Source organism: Arctopsyche grandis, chromosome 12, assembly GCF_051622035.1.
Source record: "Arctopsyche grandis isolate Sample6627 chromosome 12, ASM5162203v2, whole genome shotgun sequence".
Taxonomy (NCBI): Eukaryota; Metazoa; Arthropoda; class Insecta; order Trichoptera; family Hydropsychidae; genus Arctopsyche; species Arctopsyche grandis.
This window is the reverse complement of record NC_135366.1, coordinates 13,929,840-13,955,487: the sequence shown is the minus strand read 5'-3', so window position 1 is coordinate 13,955,487 and position 25,648 is coordinate 13,929,840. Positions and strand designations below refer to the sequence as shown.

At 33.7% G+C, this 25,648-nt stretch overlaps 2 protein-coding genes across 21 annotated transcripts; one reads left to right on the top strand and one right to left on the bottom strand.

Annotated features, from left to right (window-relative positions):
* Window positions 1–887: 887 nt before the first annotated feature.
* On the top strand, window positions 888–2,014 carry Taf9 (TBP-associated factor 9). Its single transcript, XM_077442134.1, has 2 exons — window positions 888–930; window positions 1,012–2,014. The coding sequence occupies exons 1-2, from the start codon at window positions 888–890 to the stop codon at window positions 1,629–1,631; spliced, it is 663 nt and encodes a 220-aa protein (XP_077298260.1). The 3' UTR covers window positions 1,632–2,014.
* A 2,803-nt stretch (window positions 2,015–4,817) lies between these two features.
* bsk (mitogen-activated protein kinase dJNK) lies at window positions 4,818–24,663 on the bottom strand. 20 transcript variants are annotated; one of them, XR_013261262.1, is made up of 13 exons: window positions 24,233–24,616; window positions 12,119–12,282; window positions 11,917–12,034; window positions 11,682–11,845; window positions 9,986–10,276; window positions 9,236–9,365; window positions 8,952–9,149; window positions 8,735–8,869; window positions 8,518–8,647; window positions 8,266–8,423; window positions 7,919–8,044; window positions 7,638–7,838; window positions 4,824–6,883 (listed from the first exon to the last, which is right to left on the bottom strand). XR_013261262.1 is itself a non-coding variant. In XM_077442123.1 (13 exons), the coding sequence occupies exons 5-12, from the start codon at window positions 10,081–10,083 to the stop codon at window positions 7,689–7,691; spliced, it is 1,131 nt and encodes a 376-aa protein (XP_077298249.1). In that variant the 5' UTR covers window positions 10,084–10,276; window positions 11,682–11,845; window positions 11,917–12,034; window positions 12,119–12,282; window positions 24,233–24,594; the 3' UTR covers window positions 4,900–6,883; window positions 7,657–7,688. The 20 variants fall into 20 exon arrangements, 15 of the variants coding, with proteins under 15 accessions (XP_077298254.1, XP_077298257.1, XP_077298245.1 ...); XR_013261260.1 differs by having other exon boundaries at window positions 4,825–6,883; window positions 8,260–8,423; window positions 24,233–24,641; XM_077442123.1 differs by having other exon boundaries at window positions 4,900–6,883; window positions 7,657–7,838; window positions 8,260–8,423; window positions 24,233–24,594.
* Between the last annotated feature and the right edge of the window lie 985 nt (window positions 24,664–25,648).

The following is a 25,648-nucleotide window of genomic DNA, read 5'->3' as shown; positions in this document are numbered from 1 at the left end:
ATTAGGTATGTAAAGGAGCTCATTACATCTAGTCATTCTATTTGGCACACGCAATGATAGTCTGCTCAATAATTGAGGACAGTCGATCGAGCCGTTAAGGATGTTCAAAATTGTTGAGATGTCAGCTATCTCCCTTCTTTTGACAAGTGGAAGTAGATGCTGACACCTACAAGCATCTTCATAGGAAGTATAGGATAATCCAAAACGGCTACTGATGTACCTCAAGAATCTTTTCTGAATGCGCTCCAATCTGTCTCTTGCACCAGAGTACTCTGGGTTCCAAACTTGGGATGCAAACTCAACAATACTTCTTACGTATGCACAATATAGTATTTTGTAAGATTTAATAGAAGTAAAGCATTTGGAGGACCGGATGACGAACCCGAGGGCCTTCGACGCTCGAGCTACAACATTGTCAATATGTTTACTAAAGGATAGATCAGAGTTTAAAAAGACTCCCAAATCCCTAATTTCCGATACCCTTGTGAGTCTATGTCCGTTGATTGAATGAGGAAAGTCAACTGGACATAGTTTTCTGGTGAAGTTTATGCAGGAGCATTTTGCTACATTAATTTCCAACTTATTTATGCTGCAATAAGCCTTTAGCCTGAACAAATCATCTTGTAGGGCCAAAGCATCATTTCGGTTGTCTATTCTCTTGAAAATCTTCATATCATCAGCAAATAATAGTACACTTGTTGCTTAACGTTTATGCTGATTGCTTAGAATTGTCTGTGCATTTCACATTGCATACATTTTGTATCGTCTCGCCGACCGGTCTCGCGGGAGGAGCGAGGGAAGTTGGCAACAAGGTCGACAAGAGCGATGTGTGGTGGCGGCAGTGTCGCGCGTCATAGCTGTCAGGTTAGAGCTGTCAAACAAACGTCATGTCAGAGCGGACCGAGCGGGATCGGGAGCGAGAGCGGGAGCGGGAGCGGGGCGGGTCGCGGGGCGGAGGCGCGGTGGAGAGGGGCGCGGGTGTGGGGGGTGCGGGGGGCGTGGGGGGCGGCGCGCGGTCGGTGCCGCGAGACGCGCACGCCATCATGGGCATGCTGAAGGAGCTGGGCGTGACGGAGTTCGACCCGCGCGTGGTGACGCAGCTGCTGGAGTTCGCGCACCGGTACGTGAGCGCCGTGCTGGAGGACGCGCGCGTGTTCGCCGGCCACGCCAAGAAGAAGACGGTGGAGGCGGAGGACGTGCGGCTGGCGGCGGCGGGCCACGCGGAGCGCGCCTTCACCGCGCCGCCGCCCCGCGAGCTCCTGCTGGAGGTGACGCGCGGCAAGAACCTGGCGCCGCTGCCCCTCATCAAGCCGCACTGCGGCCTGCGCCTGCCGCCCGACCGCTTCTGCCTGTCCGCCTGCAACTACCGGCTGGCGCGCGCCCGCCGCCCCCGCCCCGCCCCGCCCGCCGCCGCCCCCAACCCCACGCCCGCCCTCAACTCTGCGCCCGCCGCCCTCAAGCGGCCGCCCACGCTCGTCACCGTCTCCAAGACCCAAGCCGTCAGCGTACCCAAGCCAGTGTTCAAGTTCAGCTCCGCCGGCAAAACCAACTCCAAACCGGTCACCATCAAAATGGAAGTGGACTCGGACCTTAAGCGCAAAAGGGAAGACGACGATTATGACGTTCTTTAGGTTTCTGCGACTCCTCAGTGTTTGACTTTTTTCGTGTTACTTTTTATATATTGAATGTCACCGAGACCATGCAATGCTATAAATTGGAAGTTTTCTCGAATATTGCACGCCGAGTGAGTCTCAGTACATTTTTCAAGAAATATACGATAGTAGTTTAAGACCGCAATTTTATCTTTTAATACGCTTAAGAAATTTTAATTTTGTACACAAATGTGAATTTCGCCGAAAACCGTAGCGGTTTATTTTTTTTATTAATAAAAATTTCTTATTAATGATAATTTTATCAATTTTTGTAATTTGAAAGCTAGAAAAATGAGTATTGTAATTCGGAATGTTCTCGAAAGTTTCATCCGGTTTGTTTTTTGAATAAAATTACAAAGAATTACGATAATCTAGATTTTTATTTCATAGTAAAGAAGAAACACATTTTATGTGTAAAAACACATCCAAATGCCTCCATCAGTTGTTTTGATCACTTTTTCGCAAAAATTCAGCAGTTATTAATATGGTCCCCAAAAAAAAGTTAAAAATATCAATTTACATATCGGTAGGCATTAGTGCCAAACCATTACTATAGTGACGTACTACCAACAATGTTAATAAGAAATGAAAATAATGGCTTAAACTTAATTCAGGGTCGCGCCAAGGAGTTAAGCCGCCTGTATGCAAACTTTAATCGGCCGCTCTTTGATTTTATCAGCATTTATATAATCATATTAATAAAATTAAATGCATGCAAGTAGTGCAAAAATCTTACCTTGTGAAAAATAGTGTATCACAATGAAAATTAACCAGAAAAACAGACAGAAAACCAAAACGTTTAGTTCTGACAGGACCAGACGACAAGAAAGACAGCGTTTTCAAGTTCATTCATGAAAAAAGTGTTTTGACTCGCAATCCCACATCTAGAACATTGTTCTTTCGATGACCAACCAATACTCAACATTCTTGAAGAAATACATCTGGCAGCCGCAAAGATAATAGAACTTAGAACGAAGCTGTATATATGTACTACCCCGTTATTTCGCTGAACTATAATTCGTGTATGTTACATATTTGTAACTAGCGACACCAATCCACAAGTATACATATGGTAGGCGCAGCCATGGGTATATTACCTATATGTATATATAATATATATATATATATATATATCAGTGACATGCGGTGAAATTATATCTTTTTGTCATACAGCCTTGTTTAATGTGCGCATGCAGGATACAGGAGGAAAAGCCTGTTGTATCCTGCTCGCGCAAATTAAGTGAGGATGTACGACGGGGGGAGAGAGAGTTTTACCGCACGCCACTGATATATATACTAACCGTTTTTCATATTTAGTAGATTCATATTTTTAACATCATGCAATAAATACTAAAAATTTGCATTTGTACGATTTTGTAGCATTTATTTATGTATTGTCTCATGTTGCAATTACTAAATAATTGTCATTTTTTTTATTCATATCATTTTTATGTTTCATTTTAATGAATACAATATTCAGTTTTAGCATATACATATGTATTTCCTTTAAACACAAATACCGATTTCAATACTTCCAAATACGATTTAAAGCAAATATAACTTATAAAAAAGTAATATAAAATAACAATTGTTAGAAAATAGTATTTAAGATAAAAAAAAATACATATGTATGTAGACAAAGGCAAAAAAATTTAACAAATAAACTTTAATCACGATTTACTAAAATTAACATTAAATCAACTGCTGTGTCCAATTTGGCTTCTAATACTGCTTATATCCAGTGGCGGCTCGTTCATATACACTGCGTAGCTGTAACACCCTCAAGAAAATTTGATAGAAATGTAATTTTATATACATTAATTGTATCTATAATATTATAAGATAATCTGTGTAGTGTGTAGTAAGTTTAGTGCGTATAATGGTCAGCGCGCGCCCCCTTGTTTTGCTTTCCTTGTTTATTAATAGGCAGAGATTCAGTCTGGACTGAAAATGGCTTCAATAATATAAGCAGAATGAAAGAAATAACGATTAAGCATGAACTTTCCAGAAAACACATAGATAATGTCGTAAGTTTGTCATTATTGGGTAGTGTTAATGTTTTAGAATGTCTAAGCGAATCATATAGACAAACAATTATTAGACATTATGAAAATGCTATAAAAAAACAGACAGATATTGTCAAAAATAGTTCACTGCATTAAATTTTCACGAGGTCACGATGAAAAAGACGACTCCCTTAATCCAGGCGTATTTAGAGGTCTCGTTAATTCTACAGCGAATTTAGATGCTGTATTAAAGCATCATTTATATAATAGCTCAACATTTACAGGGACTTATAAAACTATTCAAAATGAACTCCTGGTTGTATGTAACAAATATGCTGTGAACAAATAACGACAGAAATTAATGAGACTTCATATGTAGCACTAATGGCTAACGATACAACTGATGTCTTAGAGCACACACAATTGGTTATTGTCTTTAGATATGAACTAAATGGAGAGGTGTACGAACGATTTTGGGGATATTTTAATCCTGAAAATCAAAAAGCTGACGGACTATCTAAATGCATTCTAGAACAAATTGATATACTTCAAAAAGACAAACCGTCGAAATTAATTGCTCAAACTTTTGATGTTGCTAGTGTAATGAAAAGCCTGTTCCTCTTGTTCCTGTTGTATCCTGCTCGCGTAAATTAAGTGAGTATGTACCGTTTACCATGCACCCTTCTTCTTATCTTTCGATTTTCGATCTTTGCCTTCCGATATTTGCGTTTTCGGGCGTTTCATATTCGGGCCTGTGAGGTAGACCCCCCACAAATATATGAATCCTTCCCAGATTGGATATGCCTAATTTCTTTTTTATGTTATAATAGAATTATAAATCAGATAAAAACATTATTTATCCTTATTGAAGAGAATTAAAGTTTGGAAATCTGCGCCAATATGAGTTTAATTGTCTTAGGCATATACAGGTGTACATATGTATATATATGTGTGTATTTCTGAATGGAAAAATTGGAAAACTAAGCTAAATCAGAAAGTATTCCTGCTGCATCTAGATCAGATGTGTCCAACAACACATAAATTGCTAAATACAAAGAGGTAAGCAACAGTGTAGTTAGGTTGTTTCCCACGAGAAATGGATTTGAATTATCCTCGGCTATCTGAAATAGAGTGGGGGGCTCAATCTACAAAAAAATTACAATCTAAGAGAAAAAATTTATGCAACACATTAAATAAATAAAATTACAAAAGTGCATGAAGGTATTGTACAAATACATTTGAAATTTGTATATGCTCATGTATTGTTAAAAAAATAATACTAACAAAATTTATGTAATACAAGCTTTCAAATATTTAATAAATATGAAGATGTAATCCAGAATACTTCCTGTTTACATGACAATGAAAAAAAAAATAGTACAATAAAACACTAATTTAGCGAATATTTTATATTTGAAAATTTAAATCAGTGTTGTGTTCAGTACAAAAATTCTTCCAATTACTTGACAACTTGAACACGGATAATAAATTAGTATTATGTACTATATTTTTAGCTGAACTGGCTCTAAAATGGTCCTAATCAAGTCGTTAATAAAATATACTGCAACTGGTTCATAAAACAAATGTAAAATTAACTAGTAGTCAACTATAAATTGATGGACACTGGTGTATAACAAAGAATTTACACTGATGAATGATCACGTATCAATACTGAAAATTAAAGAGTAAAAAGTACATACTCGATTTTTCTTCTCGCAATCTTGATATTAAAACCAGCAGTAAATCTCTCATTAGATTTTTAAAGTTTTATTAATATTCTACATCACACTTCAATCTTCCTAATTTCCGAAAATCCTCCAACCCACATTTCACTTTAATTAGTTGTCTGCATCGCACACCAAAACTTGATCCAAGTTTTTTTTTTCAAATACATACACATCTCTAATAAAAAATTGTTTGTATCCTGTTTATAAAAAATATTTGCGTGTTGCTAAATTCAATGGGTAAGTATGTATGTATAGCTTTTAAAAATTGCGCAATCAATACACATACATCCCAAAAAGGCTGTAAACCTTTAGCTAATTTTTAAAGTAAGGTAATTTAGAGTGATATAAAATTTTGTAAAAAAATATAAAACTTGGACAAGCAGTTCCCCAAGAGAATAACAATAAAAAAAAGTACAGTTAGCACTCACTAAACAAATGGATAAAATTCTTAATTTTTTCGCTATGCCGCCGCCTGCCTAAACCAAAAAAATAGGTTACATAAATTCTAATGAAAAATTAAATTCTCATATTTATATCAGAACTATTTATTGCAAGATACTATCTAGCTATGACATATTATGTATTATATATTTTTTCTTTAGCAAATATTATAATAATACATATTGGATCGGACTGGTGTGTTTAGATATTTATTTAAAACCACTTTTGTTATAGAGTTGTGATTTTTAGATTGAAAGAACGTATAGAAATTTATATTTCATATTTAAAAATTACAATGTAACTACTTATTTCATAATTTACGAAATATATACAATTCTCAAAATAACATACAATACACTATGAATACTGGTGTATTAAATTATATAACAAAAAATATAAAGTATTTACAAATATGACGTGATTGTATTTTATATAATTTTAATGTACATATTGGCTTGTAAAATGAATACACAATGAAATCAACTCATACATCTCAAAAATTCCAATCTCAACACAATTCAATGACAATGTAATTGCACTTTTTATTCACATACATAACTTTGCCTTAAATATTGCACTTATTTCAAGAATAAAAATAAATCACAAGAACATTTTTTACAAACCAACCTTAACATTACAGCAAATATAGCATCAGTCACAAACAAATATTACACATTACTTATTTACATAAAAATATAAAGTTAATGTCTTGTGAACGTTATTGCAAACAAGGCCAATATTCTACAGTGTCAAAACAATGTATTAAAAAAAATAGTATAAAACTTATTAACATATGCTGCTATAAAAAGAGTTGATTTACTATTTTAACAATTGATAAACAATGAGCATTGATTAAAAATACAGATTTCATTTAAAAATTACTGCAGAAATAGCAGTAATGCTGAAAATAGTTTATAAATGTTCTGATGAAAGTTTCTATAAACTCTTTAAATAAATTAAATATAAATCATTGATGAAATGCAAAGCATAAAAATATTCCATATAGAATCCATATTCTCATTTTCGTTCTGAACCTGGGATGTAAGAGTTACATGAACTGTAATTAAAGAGAAATAAATAATTATTTATATATATATAATTAAATAATATATTAAATATCTATACCAATTTATTAATCTTAAATAAAATGAGAATTTATGAAATTTGTATTACAGAAATAGGTAAAAAAATTTAGCCATCCTAGAAACGATGTTGACTATGTTGAATGGGAAACACATAGACTATAATTGTATATTATTTCATAATTCGAAAACGCGATAAATCGACAAATTCAAGTCTTCTTTTTATTTGCAAATGATAAATCGATTAAGTTTTAATTAAATAATTTTCCCGATATAATTTAATCTATTATGACTTCAATAAATTACATGCGCAGGTCTTGGGTTTATTGTTTTTAAATTTCCGAGAAACGTTAAAAAAAATTACTGTAGACCTCACAAAAATACCCTATTTTTTTGACTTTGAAAAAGAAATAAAATCTCACTATTCACAAATCAAAAAAACTTAAAAAATATTAAATACTTTTGGTAACAATTATTTATTACATTATAACTTTAAATTATATATTGTATTTTTTTCTGCCGAATAAGAATTATGGGAATATATTATTTGCATATTAAATATTTTTGTGAGAACAAAACAATATTACTCCTAATATTGTAACATATTTTCCAATATCAAATTTAATTATATTGTAGTTAAGAAGACATTTTTTGCAATAATAAGAATATTACAAAATTTCTTAGGAAAATAATCCAATAGAATTTTCACTAGCATTCTCAAACACTAACAAATTATTTGTCCATTAACATGTGTTTGTAGTAAAAGATTTTAGTCCAAATTTAAGTAGTTGACTCAGGTTGAGCTTGTGAAGGTGGTGGAATATTATGTTGTGCTTCATATTCCATTACTTCTTGATAAATAAGTTGTTTCCATTGCTCCACAGTATGTTCACGCTCATCAACTGAATGGTCGTATGGACCTGGTGCTGGCTGTAAAACATTTAATATAAAAATTAACATTATGTATCGGAAAATTTAAGATCCAATGTTGAAAATTCAAAATAACTTACAGCATTTACTTCCCCTTCATCATACCATACATTAATATAGGGGTGTAACAAAGCATCATCAACAGATATCCTACGCTCAGGATCAATAACAAGCATTCGTGATAGCAAATCACGTGCTTGAGAGGCCTATAAAACAATTTTACAATATTTATTTATTAACAGATAAACACTATTAGTTAATTGAATGATTTTTAATTTCACGTTCCATTAAAATATTATCTGCAATATTTTAAAAATAAAATTGCCCAACAAAACAATAATACAAGAGAACATGGTGTTGAATAAAATGAAGAAAAAAAATTATTAAAATTAGAAAAAAATTGAAAATTAATAATCTTAACCTTAACCTTAAGTCTATTGTGTTCATTACTATCTGATGGGAAAAGTACATCTGGAAATAATCGATCAAATGCATATCCTGGATAACGTGGCCTGTTTTCAACATAATTTCGAACAGTTGGTTGTAATCTTGCCATAAATTGAGCTGCTGGTGTACCGAGTTGTTCTGAAATAACAATTAAGTTTAAGTCAATATGATTATGGAAAGCAATAATATGATCGTATTTTTTCCTTAAAAGTATTAGTTATTAGAAACTCACCGATAATTTTATTCCATTGATCAATGTGATCAGTACCTGGAAATAATACTCCGCCCCTAATCATTTCACCCATAATACAACCAACTGACCAAATATCCACATTTTCAGTATATCCCATACCCAGAATTACCTAAAACAGATTATGCATTATAATTACATATGTATATGTATTTTTATGATTGTGTGATTATTACTTCTTCAAAATGTATTCACATACTTCAGGTGCTCTATAATATCTAGTAACAACATATGGTGTCATCATGAACGTTGTTCCTGCAGTTCTTGCTAATCCAAAATCTAAGATCTTAAGAGTGCAATCACTTTTCACAACTATATTGGACGGTTTTAAATCCTAAAATAGATTATATTAACAGTAAAATAAACACTAATATTCGAATACTGTACTATAAAAAAATTAACACAACCCAACATACCCTGTGTATAATTCCAGCTGAATGTAGATGTTTAATACCACATAACATTTGATAGAGAAGATAGCTCATTCTTTCATGATCTAAGTCCATTTGAATTACTTGGCATAAATTTGCATCCATGAGTTCCATTACTAAGTACACATCTTGGAATTCTTCTAATGACCGTTGAGGTGTAAAAGCATTTAAGAGTCCAATTATCTAACAAAAATCGTATAAATGATAATAAGATCGCAATTATAAAATTAGACCTGTTACAACGAATAAAACTAAAGAAATATACTGACATTTTTGTGATTAACAAGTTTCATTAATTTGAACTCCCTATATGCTCTTTTAGCATGTGTTACATTTTGAAAAGGTCTTGAAAGTTTTTTAATTGCTACATTTTGTTGTGTCACAGTATCAAAAGCAGCACTGAAATATAAACAAATAATCATAAATATAATTTTTTAAATTAACAGTTTCAATGTTAAGTAATTCATTAGTTTTTTTTAGCACAAGTAATGACAGTAATATATTTTAAATACGTACATACATATATTAAATATATGATATTTCGATGAATATAAAAATTGTATGTGAAAATAATCAATTGAAATCCAAGTGTTTAACAAAATATTATAATGCGAAATAATTACAACAATAATAGAAATTACACAGTAAACACATAAAATCAACATACATATGTATATTTACTACTACATAGAATTGAAGTACATAATACAAAATTTTAAAACCAATTTCCAAAGCATAACATGCAACATTCAATAAACTACCAAAATAAATTTGTAAAAAATACAAGTTATATCAAAATAAGTAAAAATAATCTATCTTATCTATCTCAATTACGAAAAGGAGTTTTATTGTTACATACATATATGAAATACGATAACTTCAATTTAAAATCAATAACTTGACAAATTTACAGATTATAAAAACGTTGTTAGTAACATTATACTTGAATTAAGAGACAATCATTAATGTTGTTAGAGTTAATCAATAGAATCCCAATTATGGTAACTGCAAATGCTTACCATACTGTTCCCTGAGCTCCGAACCCACGAGGTGAGAGCTCTCTGTAGCGATTTGGCACGCGGAACTCGGTGTCCCCAAATTCCACAGTATTAAACATATTTCACCTGATAGATATCAGAGCCAATAATAAAACACCTTTCCCCTTAAGCCACCCTAAGAAGTGCAAGCCAACAACCAAAAAAAATCATAGTTTGTGCACATCAAATATGCCAATGTAGTTTTTTACTTCACTAAAAGTATTTGCATTCAAAATATATCACAACATAGTATGCACTCATTGACAGGATCAGCTACAGGAAAAAATAAAACAAATAAACATGAAATTATAAAAAAAAAAGTCATAAGAATCAGTCTTAGTTAGAATGTCAATAAATTTCAATGAAAAAAATTAAGATTGATTATTTTAAGTTACAGCGATTACATTTACAATCATTGATTTAAAATTATGCTATTCATTGCAATAAATTTACTCATTTAATTGTCACTCACATATGTAAATTGGTTGAATATTGAATGAAAGAATTGTTTAAAGAGAACGATTGATATTCTAATACGTAACTGATTGTTGGTACAGACGAGATAAGATGCTTAAAAAGAAAAAAAAACATACATAGCTACAACAAACACAAATATTAGCAAAAGTAGCAATTTTTTCTGCTGACAGTGTGTCTTTCAGAGAAGTTGCATTGTATTTAGTCATTATTAAAAAAATCAGCCATTTTAAAGATCACAACAAGGGTCACAACCTAATAATGATTTAGCCATTAAAAATTAGGTTTGCGATTACACAACAAAATTTCCAGCACATTCAAGATGGCCAAGAAAAAAATTACAGATTTCAATCTGCCCCAGTAAACATAATATGAAATGCGTGTACTCTGATCGGCACAATCCTATCACGACATAAAATATACTTTCAGAAAAATCATAAAATAAATTATGGTTAATAAGAAAATAAAATAAAAAGTTAAAATGTGCAATCTAGTATATTAAATACGATGTATGTATGTTAAAAATGGTTCGGTAATTATTTCGCACAAAGCGATCCCGCACATGTGACTAAAATCTCGATCTCGGAACATCTGGCACCCGAAAATTCCATCAATCTCGAATGCTAGACATTCCGTATTCACGATTTTAGTGGCAACGATTGTCGTGTGCGCGATCGCAATGAGCAAAATAATCCGTTTACCATTGAAAATGCATGCAACTTTATATTCTCTAAACATGAAGAAATATTTTTACATAACATGTCCCATATGTATAGTGTATACCTAACATAATATTAATTCTGGCATATCAATATACAGTGTACTCTCAATTATCTAATAAGGGAGTGGGGCACGAATAATCGAAATACAAGGATAATCCGAACTGCTAATTCTTATCTCGTTTAAAAATCTGATAACATATTACTAATGCAAACAACAAACTCGAACGTTTATTACGTATTAATTATTTTAAAAATCTTTTCTTTAAAGATTTATTATTATTAAAGTAATATTTATAATATCAATATGGTTTTTGTGATAGCTATTATCCAGTTACGTTAGAATCTGCATTGTTCAATTTACTTAGATATATAAATAGTCAGCAAAGTCAGGGTCATGTATGTATGTTTGTATGTATGTATGTATATAGTAACCAATAAAATTGATTTATTTATATGCAGTATGAATTTAATGTGTTACTTACCACACAATACCTTGTGCTCCTGATCCAATTGGTTTGAGGTTCTGGTACCTCTTAAGAATGGTAAACTTAGTGTCGCCCACCTCAACTGTATAAAATGAATGGCGAGCGGACATGGCGCGAGAGGACGGGGGCGCGGCGTGCGGCATGCGGCAAAAACTTGTCGTCTACAATTTTATTAATTTTCATTAAATCTTCACCGTCTGAATATTTCAAATCGAATATATTTATGACTGACGTTATTTTTCATCTTGATAATAATAAATTTGATTATTGGTATTAATGTGAAATTCAATTGCGGGGATGTGGACTAACAAAAAGTCACATGAAAAGTTATCCGTCCTGTGGATGCTTCACTTTTTTTAATGAAAGAATTTTTATATATTAAAACGTACACAATATTTGGTAAAATAATATAAGTAAAAAAATGTATACTTTACCTATTATTTTCTCACGAAATCCGGTGAGAATTTTTTCAACGTAATTTCAGGGGTATAAAATCGTGAAAGACCATGCGATATGTGGTTAATTTGTTAATTTCTTCAAAATGTAGCAATCAATAAAAAGATCAATGTATTCTTCGACCAATGTGCTAGTTTTCTGTCTGCAAATAAAAAAGTTAAAATTAAAATTAAACTCTTGTGCTAAATTAATAAATCTAGTAAAAACATAGAGGATTTCTTAAAGTTTATCTAACGACTAAAAAGAGAATTCAATAATTCCATTTAAATTGTGTGTAATTAAAAAAATTACAATTTAAACGACAATTTCAGAACCAACTTACCATAATGATGAGTGCAGCATTTTGTTAATAGTTGTCTAATGAGATCTTAATTAAATTAGACCTCAGAACAAATTCAAGTTGTAAATACCTGAAATTGAAGCTTAAAATGAATATCGTTTTATTTACAATTTTTGAAAATTGTCGAAATCTAGTTCCTATCCATTAAATAAAAATAGAAAAACTGCTTTTAGTTAATCAAAAATCGTAAACAATTTAATGTTTAAATTACTATTGTAAATAAAATACTCGTGTATAAAAGCTTAATGAATATTTCTGTTAAAAAAATCATACTACCGCTACATCTCATCATCAGTTTCAAAATGAAAACGTGATCAGTGATCGATTCTGAGTTCGAATCAGTCAAAATCTCGAGTTGAAATTTTTTCATGATCACCAAACTTCATCTATTGTTACTACGTACATAGATAAAGTAAAAATTGATAATACTCAAATTTTTATATAAATAATGTTTATTTATACGTTCATGTGATCGACAAAAAAAAATCAATAAATTCCTCTAATATCCAAAATGATAGTAAACACTTTATTATTGGTATAATTTACAGTATTTCGAAAATCATAAAAATATTCAACATTCAAAAGATTATAAACGATTAAGCAAATACGCATTTAGCTTAATCGTAAAATTCATTCTTCCTATATACATATCGCCCCGCAATGAGATATATGAGAAAACTTTCAAATGTTTTGAAAAAAATAAGAATTTTATCATGTTTCCAAAATATTTTTACTGATGTTATATTATAGATCAATAATTTTCAATCAAGTTAAAAATAATTCATGCTTAAATATGTTTTACACAATAAAGATCAATATACATACATATGTATGTATATTACACAACATATGATACATACACAGCACGTAGTTATGTATTATCCAAAAACGTAACAAAATTCACACAAAAACAAATAAAATAATCGTCATACAAAAAAGTTCAATCTTTTGCCCTTTCTTTATCCAAATTTCGACAGTATTCGATTGTGGCATACGCACATATGGTTTCAGATGTGTTCTCAGGTGAAAACACCGCTTGGATGTACACGGTTGATTAAGTTATTAATATCGGGAATATTTTAAGCTCTCAATGGGGAGAGTTGACCCCTTCACACTTGAAATTCTCCACCACCACCACCCACCGCCTCCCTGCCTCCCTCAAAATGGGGTTGTGCCGGCAACGCTGCACAAAAGGCAGCCATCCAGAGGGAACACCTATCTATTTGCGAGCGTAAATGCGCACAACGCAAAAACCGCAAATGGGTAAAACTGCCTAAAAAAAAGTTGACCAATTTCGTATCTCATTAAACATCGGTCAAAAGCATCTCACACCACCGCAAAATTTACGCAATTTACTTTGGATTGTAAATTACACTTCGAGATGCTATTTTCGTGTTAGTCATTACGCATAATAAATCCACCATATCTAATGAACAAACCTAATGGCATATTATTTAAATACGACTTTACAGGTTGTCTCAACACAACACTAAAATCAGTAAGATCAAAACTTTCGAATTTTTAGAAAATCACGAAGTATAATTAGCGAAAATATGCGGATTCAATAACGTCGCACATTTGTCAAAACATTTACTATCCACAAATCAATAATCAGTACATTAACGTATTTTCTGTTAAAAGCCCGAGATGCTGAAAATTTCGCCAACATTTCCAACTAGAATTATTTAAAAATCCAATAGAAAGCCGGTATAAAAATTGTAGCTAATCCAAACAAAACCTAGATCACTACCCTAGATAACTACCGGCGAGTATTTCGAGTTTTGTAAAGGTGTGTTTAGACTCTCTAATATATCTTGCAACAATATAACAAACAAAAGAAGTCTAAGAATGTAATGCTCAAAATCTAAATGCCAAGCCACAATCTAAAATACTCGGCAGTAAGGGATCTCCATCGAGAAATTCTATGGTTATAAATTCAGAAATTCCGGTGTAAACAAGTCTTTGACACGGATTACACGACCCATGCTCAATGCATTTTTTTCAATGCTACCTGAAAAGGCTCAGCGGGTAGTATTCTTGTTTATTTTTTACATACTCAAAAAACAACGCCTTTCGGCGTATTTCAGACTCATGGACTTGTTGGCAAAACACCGATCGGCGTTGGTCAGCATTCAAAAGGTTATATAATAATTTAAGATGCAATTATTACTTTGACCATTGAGTTTCAACATAGAATTTAAAATGATCATATAAAATGTTTGAATGTTTTCAAAAAAGCTAAGCCTTTAAAAATAATTGCAAATGGTTTGATGTTTAAATTACCATAACTATTGTAATATACAATTTTTTCAAGAAATTCGAACGAAACAAACCGAAAAGAGTTTTATCGATCCTATATATTATGTAATGCTATTTTCGTCAAACCAAACTCACACTAAACTAATTCGGAGCAGGTATGTATAGGTATAACAATACCGAGACCATTTTCCATCAAATTAAAGAACTAGTACGTTAACAAAATTTCAATATTATAAATTAAGAGGGCTGTACACCCGAAACCTTAATTTTGATGCCGTTCCTTTCTTCGATATATGTATATATTGAGTGAATGTATATATTGAGTGAATGCGACAGTTGCGCTTCGACCAGATAAAACGTATTTTAAATCGAGATTTCGTATTCTCCTATTTTCTCCTCCGAAACTGGACCAATTTTTAAAAAAAATTTCATCATCGGTATGAGAAAGATATTTTCTGTGCAACTATGCGCGTATTTTTTTTTAAATCGGCCGTTAATTAAGCACGCTGGACTCTTTTCGTGGGTGTAAAAGAGAGGCGATTTTATAGATGTTTGGCGGCTCCTAGCTCCTATAAAAAATAACTAATCAAAAAAATAAAACGATAGATGCATCCCAATGGTGGATATCTATAGCATATAAAAAAATAATTTCTCTAGTGCCATAATTGAGGAAGGGAGAAGTGTAATACGTTTGTATGGACAAGGCGCTGGTGTCCAGCCCTCTTAACATACAACTTGAAACGAGACAGCATAATTAATATTATTCGAATAAAAATGAGCAGATATTGTGAATTTCTCCTTGTAGTAAGTAAACAAGACCAGAATGCAGTATTTAAATGTATGTATGAAGAGGCACACAACACGAATACATAATGTAGAATGTATATAATTTTTTTCATATTATTAAAGGTCAGAAGTATATGAACACATCTCCAAATGGAAAATAATGTAACATAAAAGAAACTATTCATTTGCTAATAAAGATGAATGCGTGTGCGATGTAACGAAACAACAATGGCTGTAGCGATTCTGTGCCGAAAGTGAAGTTAAACCGGAAACAGGAAGCACGTGGTCTCGTATCGACCGGTGAGACTACTGAGGGTGCCAACACCAACTCTGACACCAATGCGCGGGAAAACCACCCACACCATCTACCAAAAATTGAAATTAAATCCGAGGTCATCAACATACAAACATATACATATATATACGTATAAAATATACTGAAAAAACTAAAGCTAAATTACAGGGGTATTTCCTGTCAACGAATCGTCATATTCATAGACTTTCGTATTTATTTCGACATTTTTCACGATTTGATATGCAGGATAAATTACAAAGTGTCGATCGACTATACGTACATATGTACATAGATATGTAGATTCTATCATATTAGGTAATAACGAATTTAATAACTAACGTCAAAATGAATTTGACGATATTCTATCAAAAAAAAATATTTTTACAAGCCTTTTATTAGCTTCGCTTGGTTAGTTCCGTGAAATTTCTTCACTCTTTAGATCGCTTTGACATTTTACCAATATGCGTGGGGTGGGGGTGCGGGGGGTAGTGGATATTGAAGTAAGCTAATGTCTCTGGCATGAAGCTAGAGGAATTTAATCATTAACAAAATCAGAATATCCCACGAATCTTCAATATTTGAAGAAACGATCTAAGCCTGCTCATATTTTTCATAATATAAAAACTTATATTCTTGCCAATAAATAGGTCGCACACAGTGAATAAAGGTCAATTAAGATAAAAAAAAAGCATTTCATCAGTGTTTTTAAATAAGTGATGCATTAATTTAAGACTCGAAGAAATAAATATTTTTAATGCGTCAATTATTTTTATATTTCATTCTTACCAGTGCCCCAAATCGATACTTATGGCCAAATCTGTACTACATGTATAATATGTTATCACATAGAAATATATACATTATATGATACTTGGAAAAATTATTAAGCATCATTTGTTTTTTTGTGTAAGAATTAATTTTTAAATAATTTAATACTATCGTATGAAATTATCGTATTAAGTGATAGTGAAAGGTTTATTCGATAGATTGAATATAATTTTTAGTGTTTCACATCTATAATCTTAACATTTTTGCACAAAACATCAACAGTTTGGCTGTCATCGATGGAATATTTGCAAGACTGGGCGATGATGATGACGATGTCATGTCGGGACAATCGACCTTCTTCAATCAATATAGTTTTGAAAAATCAATATATTTCTGGGAAATCAATATAGTTTTGCTCGATGAATTGGGAAGAGGAACATCTACATACATATGACGGGGTTGCTATAGGGGCTTCCGCAGTGGAAGAGTTGAGTGGCAGGGGTTGTCGTACAGTGTTTTCAACTCATGTTTGGTATATAATTATTATATGTATGTAATGATGTTATTTGGTACAAAAGTTTATTTATCATCATTATTTATCATATGTGTCGCCATGGGCAACCTTTGATTGGGGTTAACATACATATGAATAATGGATTAATAAAAATTTACAAATTATTTTGGTGTCAATGTTTTGAAAAAAATATTAATACTGTATCTCTGTTTTTAATAAATAAATAAATATGTAATTAACCAGACAGTAGTGACAATCAGGGGCGTCATTTGGGGGGGCTGGGGTGCACAGCCGCCTCCTTCTAAATTTGAACGGGACTATCCACTTGTTTAATATATTATTAATATACCAACAAAAATAGAATATTGAAATATTTAGAAGGTATAAACACGTCGATCTTTCCCAGAAAAAAAAATGTTAACTCTCAAATACATATATTGTGTTTCGTTTATCTTGCTTTGAAAGACATTTGCGAAACTCGTTTATCCTACGAAACAAATTGTTGAATCGGATTGCCTTTCTATTACTGAAAAAATGATTAAAAGAAAATTTTGAAATTCGCATACTCATTTTTTTAATATAATACACCCCCCCCCCCCCTCAGAAAGTAATTTCTTACTGGTCAAAAATTTTGCACCCCCCTGGGAAAAGCTGAAATGACATCCCTGGTGACAACGGGGTCTGGGTCACTGCATCAAAAGTGACTTGAACAAAAGTCGAAAGATCGAAAATAATGTGTGCATGGTAAACGGTACTATATATGTATATATGTATATACTATCTGCTCTTCATATATATGCATGGTAAACGGACTATTTCACACATCCTCATAAAAATCGCGAAAAAAATTCGATCTTTCGACTTTCTTTCAAGTCACTTTCTATGCAGTGACGGCCACCGGTGACAACGTATGAGAGCCAAATTCTGAAGAATCATTTCGACAACTACATCAGATAAATAGACAAACTCTGATAGGCATCAATCGACTTGGTTGCACGAACTCTGGCAACATACATAATACATTTAAATTTAACTTTTAAATACGCGTACAGTTCCAATCAAATAGGAAAAAATTGAACTATATGTAGGTACAATAACTATTTTCGAACGATTCGAGCCATTTTATCCCCATCGAAAAGGCGGAATCAGCTTTCATGGCGAGGAAATACCGTCAACAGAGAGATTGTATGGCAAAAAGTTGATATCGTACGTATTCTGACGGTGTCCAATGGTGGTGCGGTGCCAGTAGTCGGAACAATAGAAATTTCGATTTGGGATCGATCGTTATGGTCCGCCTAAATAGTTTATAATGAATGGGCGTCCTTGGTAGCACGTTTCCGCGAAAATACGCAGCTCAGCGTCGGGGCGAGGGTTTGGGGTGAGTGGCTCTAGGAGAGGGGGGGGCGGGGGCGAAGGCGTGCGACCACCTCCACCGCACCCCACCCCAAACCACCCCCCGTGACGTCAGCACACCCGATCAATGAAGGCAGAGGGCCGCTGAGCCGCTGAGCCGCTGAGCCTCTGCGCCACTGCCGCTGGCCCATTCACCACCACCACCACCACCACCCCCACCCCCACCCCTCACACATATAGATGTATATAAATCCACACCCAGAACACGCACATTTTCGCGCCATTCTAGTACGCGCATTGCCTACTGAATACCGAAAGACCTTTGGCCCCCTTTCAAACACCCATTTTTCTCTTATTTATTTCACCTAAAATACAAATAAAAATCGCTGAAAACATTAAATAAATTCTACTCTTATAAAATGTATTCATTATATCGTGCAATAAAAAAAATACAAACACCATCCACTGCCGGATGAAGGCCTCTCCATCACGCTTCCATTGGTCTTTATTTTGCGCAACTCTCATCGATCTCACCCCACACATGTTTCTAATTTCGTCCACCTATCTTCTTTGTGGCGTTTCTTTCACCCTTTAACATTCTCTCAGGTACCATTGCAGCACTTATGTTGACCCATCCATTGCTATTTCAATCTCTTCACTATATCCACCACCCTTGTTACTTTTCACCCACGTATTCCGTTTCATATTTCTTCTCGTTATGCCGAGCATGTAGTGTTCTATACTTCTTTGAGTGCATTGAACTTGTGTAACATCTTGACGTTCAATGTCCAAGTTTCACGTACATACATACATACGTCATCACTGGCAAAACACATTTTATTTCAGACGAATTGACGTTTTTGATTTAAAACCGGCGTTCATCCCTTTATCTCCTTTTCTTTATTACCGGACATGCCTATTATTTGCCTTAAATATAAATAATTACCATTTCTTCTGTTTAAACATCTGAAATGCCACCAGGTATGCAATACTATTGAACATTAGATAATATTGCATAATAAGAAAAAATATATATACATATACACTTTGTATAATATATATATACATATACGTATGTACTTTCATAAGCTTGAAAGATGAACGAAAAGTACACAAAAGAAGTGCTAGAATGGTACCCGAAAGAATGCAAAAGGGTAAAAGGAAGACCGCTGGGAAGATGGGTAAACGAAATTATGAAAATATGTGGAGTGAGATGAATGAGAGTTGGGCAAAACAGAAACGAAAGGGAGCGCGTTGGAGAGTCCTTTATCCAGCAGTATATGGAGAATGGCTGTAGATGATGATGATGATGATACATTCATAGAAAAGGTGAATTAAAAAAAAAATCAATTAATTCTTTCTTAATTTACCTCGTCATTATTCTGCCTAAGTATGAAATCGTTATAATCCCTTTCAAGTAGTAAAACATGGCAATTTCAGAATCAGCATGCCAAAAACAAAAAAATCCCATTTTTAATCGAATAATCCCGCAATTCCCGGGAGTGAAACTTCTAAGAGTTGAAAAAAGTTTTCGGTATTCACTACGTACATAGTTCACTAAATCTGAAAAGTTTATTTAATCAAAATATTATTCAGCCTCATAGATCTAAGGGACCAAAATTATAAATAAAACGACATTACGCGATCGTATGCGGCAAAGAAACCTCTAGAACAATGTTCAAATTGCGTTAGGTACGCATCAAACAAATTGTGCGCTCTTTACGTTATTGTCAACAAAATATGCAACACGATAATATGATAACAATGATATAACTGCAACAACGCCATGGGGGAAATCGGTTGACAATTTCAAATACATAGTCACAATCGATAATAACGGCTTGACCCAAAGATACATATTAAAATAATTCTATTATTATTAAAATAATACTTTCGAATTTCACGATTATTTTCAATATGGCGCAATAGTTCCAAACACTAACCGAACGCTCGAGTGCAAATATATTTACAGATAAAAATCAAACAATACCTACACATTCGACGATAAAACATCACAATAGAAGGATTTCATTTTGCTAAACGTGTACAAACCGCGAGAAGGTGCAAGTCAATATAAAATGATAAGACACGCTTCTTGCCTAGATAATAATGTACGACGTCGAGGTACCACTCAAAAAATGGAGAAATCCAAAACAGCCATCTAATGCACTTGTACACGTACATTTTAAGAGGCAATATTATTTTTAAACAATTATGTTATTAAAATGTATGTTATAATTATATATGTTATCAATGAATGTCATTTAAAAATCTTGAAACTGCATAATGAAAGTTAAAAGTACATAGAAACACAATCTACATAATATGAATCGTTCAAGAATCTAATAAGAATATAATATAAACTTTTATCCATTTAAAGTTGAAATAAAAATAAATTCTTCAGGGTATAATTTGTACGCTACTTTTATTTCACGAAAGCGAATGACAAAAAAATTTCAAAAAAACCATGTGAACTTAATAAGAGGTAAGTAAAAAAAAATTACGTTGTATCGATAAGAATTTCAGTAACCGATACTAAGTTTCAGTTCGATAGGACTAACTGTGTTCAAAAAATCCCCAAAATACAGACACACACATTTTTTCTAGATCATGGAAACGTGATCAGTGATCGATTCTGAGTTCGAATCAGTCAAAATCTCGAGTACAAATCTTCGCATGATTACAAAACTTCATTTATTGTTACTACGTACATAAGTAAAAAGACTATACGCTCATTTATAACCTACTCAATAGAATTTTTAAAATATTGTAATAACAATAGCCTGTCGAAAATTATAATTGCAATTGCGATAAAAAAAAACGAAAGTATTGGGGCAAGGGACTAAATATCCATTAAAAAAATGGAAACATTTATTTTTCATAACGTTACCGGAAATACATTGGTATATAAATCCATAATGACATTTTTGGTATGTATTTTGAAGGTAATGTACAATAAACGTATGATTTTTGTATATCCCTGAAAAAAAAAAACAAAAAATATTCGATCCTTTAGATTTCACAACTATTGCTCGCCAAATGCTAGTAGCAATTTTTTATCACGTGTAAGTATTCAAATTGTTAACAAAAAAGGGCATCGAAGACGTTAAATTGTAGTTAAAATCAAAAGGGCACTCACTCGTAAATCTGTATTCACATTTACATCCAATATAAGCTGAAACGGGATTGAATTTCAAAACAGTTCTAATTTATTTATAAATTTACACTTATTTACGTATTTAGTAATATGTATTTACTTCAATAAATCAATCACACAAATAAACAGTATCGCAACGCTGAGTAATGAAATTATAAAATAGTTTTATTTCTGTTGATGCCTTTTGTAACTGATTCACAAGGAAAACATAATTTTTATATGTTGCAAGAAAATAAAAGTTACATACGTATTTTTTAATACTTGAATATTTATCCACCACGATAAATAGCAATAATATTGGAAAAGTAATCCAAATAAACAAATATAGAATCACAGCAAAAATTATTTGCGAAATTTTAAAATAAATCCAAATAAGTTTATTAGAAGATTCGAATAATTAATACACAAACAGATCTGTCCAATTGTCACCAGATGAAAATTATAGCTTTTTAATGTTCAGCAAAAAATAATGCAGTGGATTGATTATTGCTTCGGTTATCTAATACAATTTCAGTTTCATAAAAATAGACGTGTATAGCAGCTTCCAAAATGCTACTTCAATTTATTCCACATAAATCCAATAAATAAATACATATACATATATATATATATATATATATATATATATATATATATATATATATATATATATATATATATATATATATATATATATATGTATATATAAATTTATATGTGCATAATTTTTTATTACAATAAGGAAATAACATTTTTTGATAGCGAATGATTTATACATGTATGTATAAACTATTGCAATATATATTAACAATAATTGTTCAACTTGAATTTATTGCTATCTTTCGTGTAAGATTAGCTTTCCAACCTTATATTGAAAAATTTCAGATTATAAATTATATGTTATATCGGGCTTAATCGCAATATATATGTACATACATATTTATGTGGTAGAATCTCGATTTATCGGATTGTACAAAATAAATACAGTAGACCCCCGCCCCCCGAAAACACGATAAAAATAGAATAAATTTTTTGTGTAAATAAAAAATCATTGATAAAATAGGTGATTTATGCATCATATCATGTTCACATTATGGGATCGATAGTATGGTCATAAAAACCTTGTTCTTATTATATACATTTGTTGTATAATGCCCAAGGAGCGAAGCTTTATCTATTATTACCAAGTACGTAGATATATAGATAAAGTAATGAAAAGCAGGATGTTTTCGTGTAATGTGGATAATCAATATTTGGATTATTATTATTACTATTATGTGAAAGTCCGATATATTTTTTCTCTATTGAATCATTTCACATTCTATTTACTTGGCATAATTGAGGTTCTATTGCAAAGCAATAAAAGAAGTCCAGTAATATGTAGTTTATTTATTTTACACATATCTAATATATTATTTCGAAAGAGACGATGAATGTAAGTATTTTTGGTTGCGAACATCGAAAACAAGTCAAAGTTTCTATGACGACAGTTCGTTTTTTTTAATTCAAATAAATTTAATAAAAAAACAAAATGAATATTTACTATTAAATTTGCCATGTTTAAGCTGTTTATATTACAAACACTGAACTAAGCCGGGTAAAACAACTAGTAAACTATAAACAACGAAATGTGAAGCTACATAATAAAGAGTATGATTATTTACAATCCAGAATATTATGTATTACATACGTATATGTATTACACAAAAAAAATCGGTAGTAATTATATTTTTTTAAATGTAAACAAAACAATAATAATCAACAGATAATCTTCGGCGACCGTGATATGTTCTCAGAAATTCATATAATACCAAATTGACAAATCTCAATACGACGATGCGGAAAAGCGGATTGCGTTACAAACTATCACCGGAATGCCAAAAATTCACCTACAAAGCCTACAAGTATAGTAAGTGGGAGAAAAACGGGACGAAAATTGGTAGTGTGGAAAGGTGGAAAAGCACCTACAGTGGTCCGAGCGCCGCGTGACATTTCCGACGAATTTTCCGGCAATTTTCCGAAACGAACGCCGACGCATCAGCAGCCGCCGGTCGACTGCCGGGTAGGGGGCGGAACAGGAAGTTAGGGGTGGGCTGGGGTGAAAGGGTGAGGGGGTGAGAGGGTGGCGCAGCGTATCCGTATCGATTCTGGTGGCGGCGCGCGCGCCCCAACACCCCCCCCCCCCACACACCGCCAACCTCACGCGCCGATATGCTGCAGACCAGCGACACCAGATACCAGATACTAGCGACGGCATGTTCGGGTGCGAATTTCGCACACTCAACTCGCATTCCATTCAAAATCATCCGTCTCGCTTCCAATTAGATTCCAGTCAGACGGCAAAAAGTTGCCATTACGTACTTGTATCAGAAAAATTCAAACCGTATCTATGTATGTATGTAAATAAATACGAATAAAACAATTGAATCGATCACTGTCAAACGAAATAAACTTCATTTATTTTAGTAGGTGAGTGTTGGGGGTCGGGGGAGGTGGTGGTGGTGGTGGTGGTGGAAAGGAAGCTGGCGAAGGTGGGGGTGGGGGTGGGGGTGGGGGGGGTGGATGTGGGTGCGGTACGGGGATGGGTGGGTAGGCGGGGGGTGGGTGTGGAGGTGGGGCGAGACGAGAGATGCGGACTTACCGGTGGGGGTGTGCGAAGTGAATTCGCCGTCGCCGAATCGGAGACGCACCAGGTGAGGGTCGAAGTCTGCTGGCGATCCACGGTGCGTGTGCGATGCGTGTGCAGTGCTGTGCAGTCGCGGAGTCGGCAGACGGGGGCGACGGGCGGCAGGCGACAGGCGACAGGCGACAGGCGACAGGCGAACGACAGGCAGACAGATAGAAGACGAAGAGTGGAGGCGAGAGCCGATAGACGATAGACGAGAGACGAGAGCAGGCACGACCGGTCGCCGAAAGAAGCGCTGACAACCGCGATCTCGATCACACGAGTACGAGCACGAGCACGACCCGACCGCGACCGCAACCAGTGCCACTGCCGCTGTCGCTACCGCGCCGCAATCGCGCTGCCAACACAACACACACCCGCACCCAATCGCGGTTCCGTGCCAGCGCGCTCTGCAACAACCATTCCATGTATAATACTCTTTTGTCGCCGATCATTATTGCGATTTAGAGGTTTAAAAGACGAAATTGATCGCTAGCTAGTAATTATTTATGTAGTTACTAGTTGGGCAGTTCGATCACGAGCTATTATGCTTAACTAGCGACGGTTTATCAAACATTGAAAAAGGCGCGCGCTTGGGCCTTTGCTACCAAAATTTACTACTTAAAATTATTGTCACTGTCCACAATACGTTCGTAAGCTTTGTAATTTGCCTTAAGCCCGAAAACACGCGGGAAGGGTGGATTGGACCGACACCGTGCCTGCGCCGGCTAACTGATGATGTGTTGTATGGATGCGTATGGATGGTTTCAGACGGGCTGGATGGATTGGTTACCTGACAACTCGTTCACAGATTTTCCGTAAACTGAGGATGCGCTCCAGGCATTACGTATACGGCCATCTCTTTCTCATCCCGTCTGTTCACCAAGATCTCGTTTACTATGCCATTACGTATGCAGCCATCTCTTTCACAGACCGTCTGTTATCGGTGAAGAAAGAGATGGCCGTATTCGTAATGCCTGGAGCGCATCATCGGTTTACGGAAAATCTGTGAACGAGTTGTCGTGTCACCGGATGGATTTGGCGGTTGTAGGCCGGTCGGCCCGTCTGAAACCATCCATACAATACAACAACAACTGGCTGGTACAGGCACGGTGCCGGTGCAATTCATCCTTCCCGTATGTTTTCGGGCTAGCGATATTTATGTTGATTTCGTTAATTTGATCATAATTTCATGTAATAATTTGTTTAATGTGGTTTATTCGACTTGGTTACTTGTTAAACTTATTATTAAGCTTAAAATTGAAGATAGATAGATAGAGAAACATAAGATTGAACACATTATTGTGTTCAATCTGTTATTTTAACTTTTACAATTTTATTGTAACCTAATATGAAATTTTTATAATAAATTTTTTATATAAATTGAAGCTT

What these genes read in the sequence shown, in the direction of transcription:
- Taf9 (XM_077442134.1), top strand. Translation starts at nt 888, where the DNA reads ATGTCAGAGCGGACCGAGCGGGATCGGGAGCGAGAGCGGGAGC. An exon ending in TCGGGAGCGAGAGCGGGAGC is followed by an intron (nt 931 to 1,011) that starts GGGAGCGGGGCG and finishes TGGGGGGCGGCG; the next exon opens with CGCGGTCGGTGCCGCGAGAC.
- bsk (XM_077442119.1), bottom strand. An exon ending in GGAGCACAAGGTATTGTGTG is followed by an intron (nt 9,366 to 11,681) that starts GTAAGTAACACA and finishes TTTATATTTCAG; the next exon opens with TGCTGCTTTTGATACTGTGA. An exon ending in ATGAACACAATAGACTTAAG is followed by an intron (nt 8,045 to 8,265) that starts GTTAAGGTTAAG and finishes ATTGTTTTATAG; the next exon opens with GCCTCTCAAGCACGTGATTT.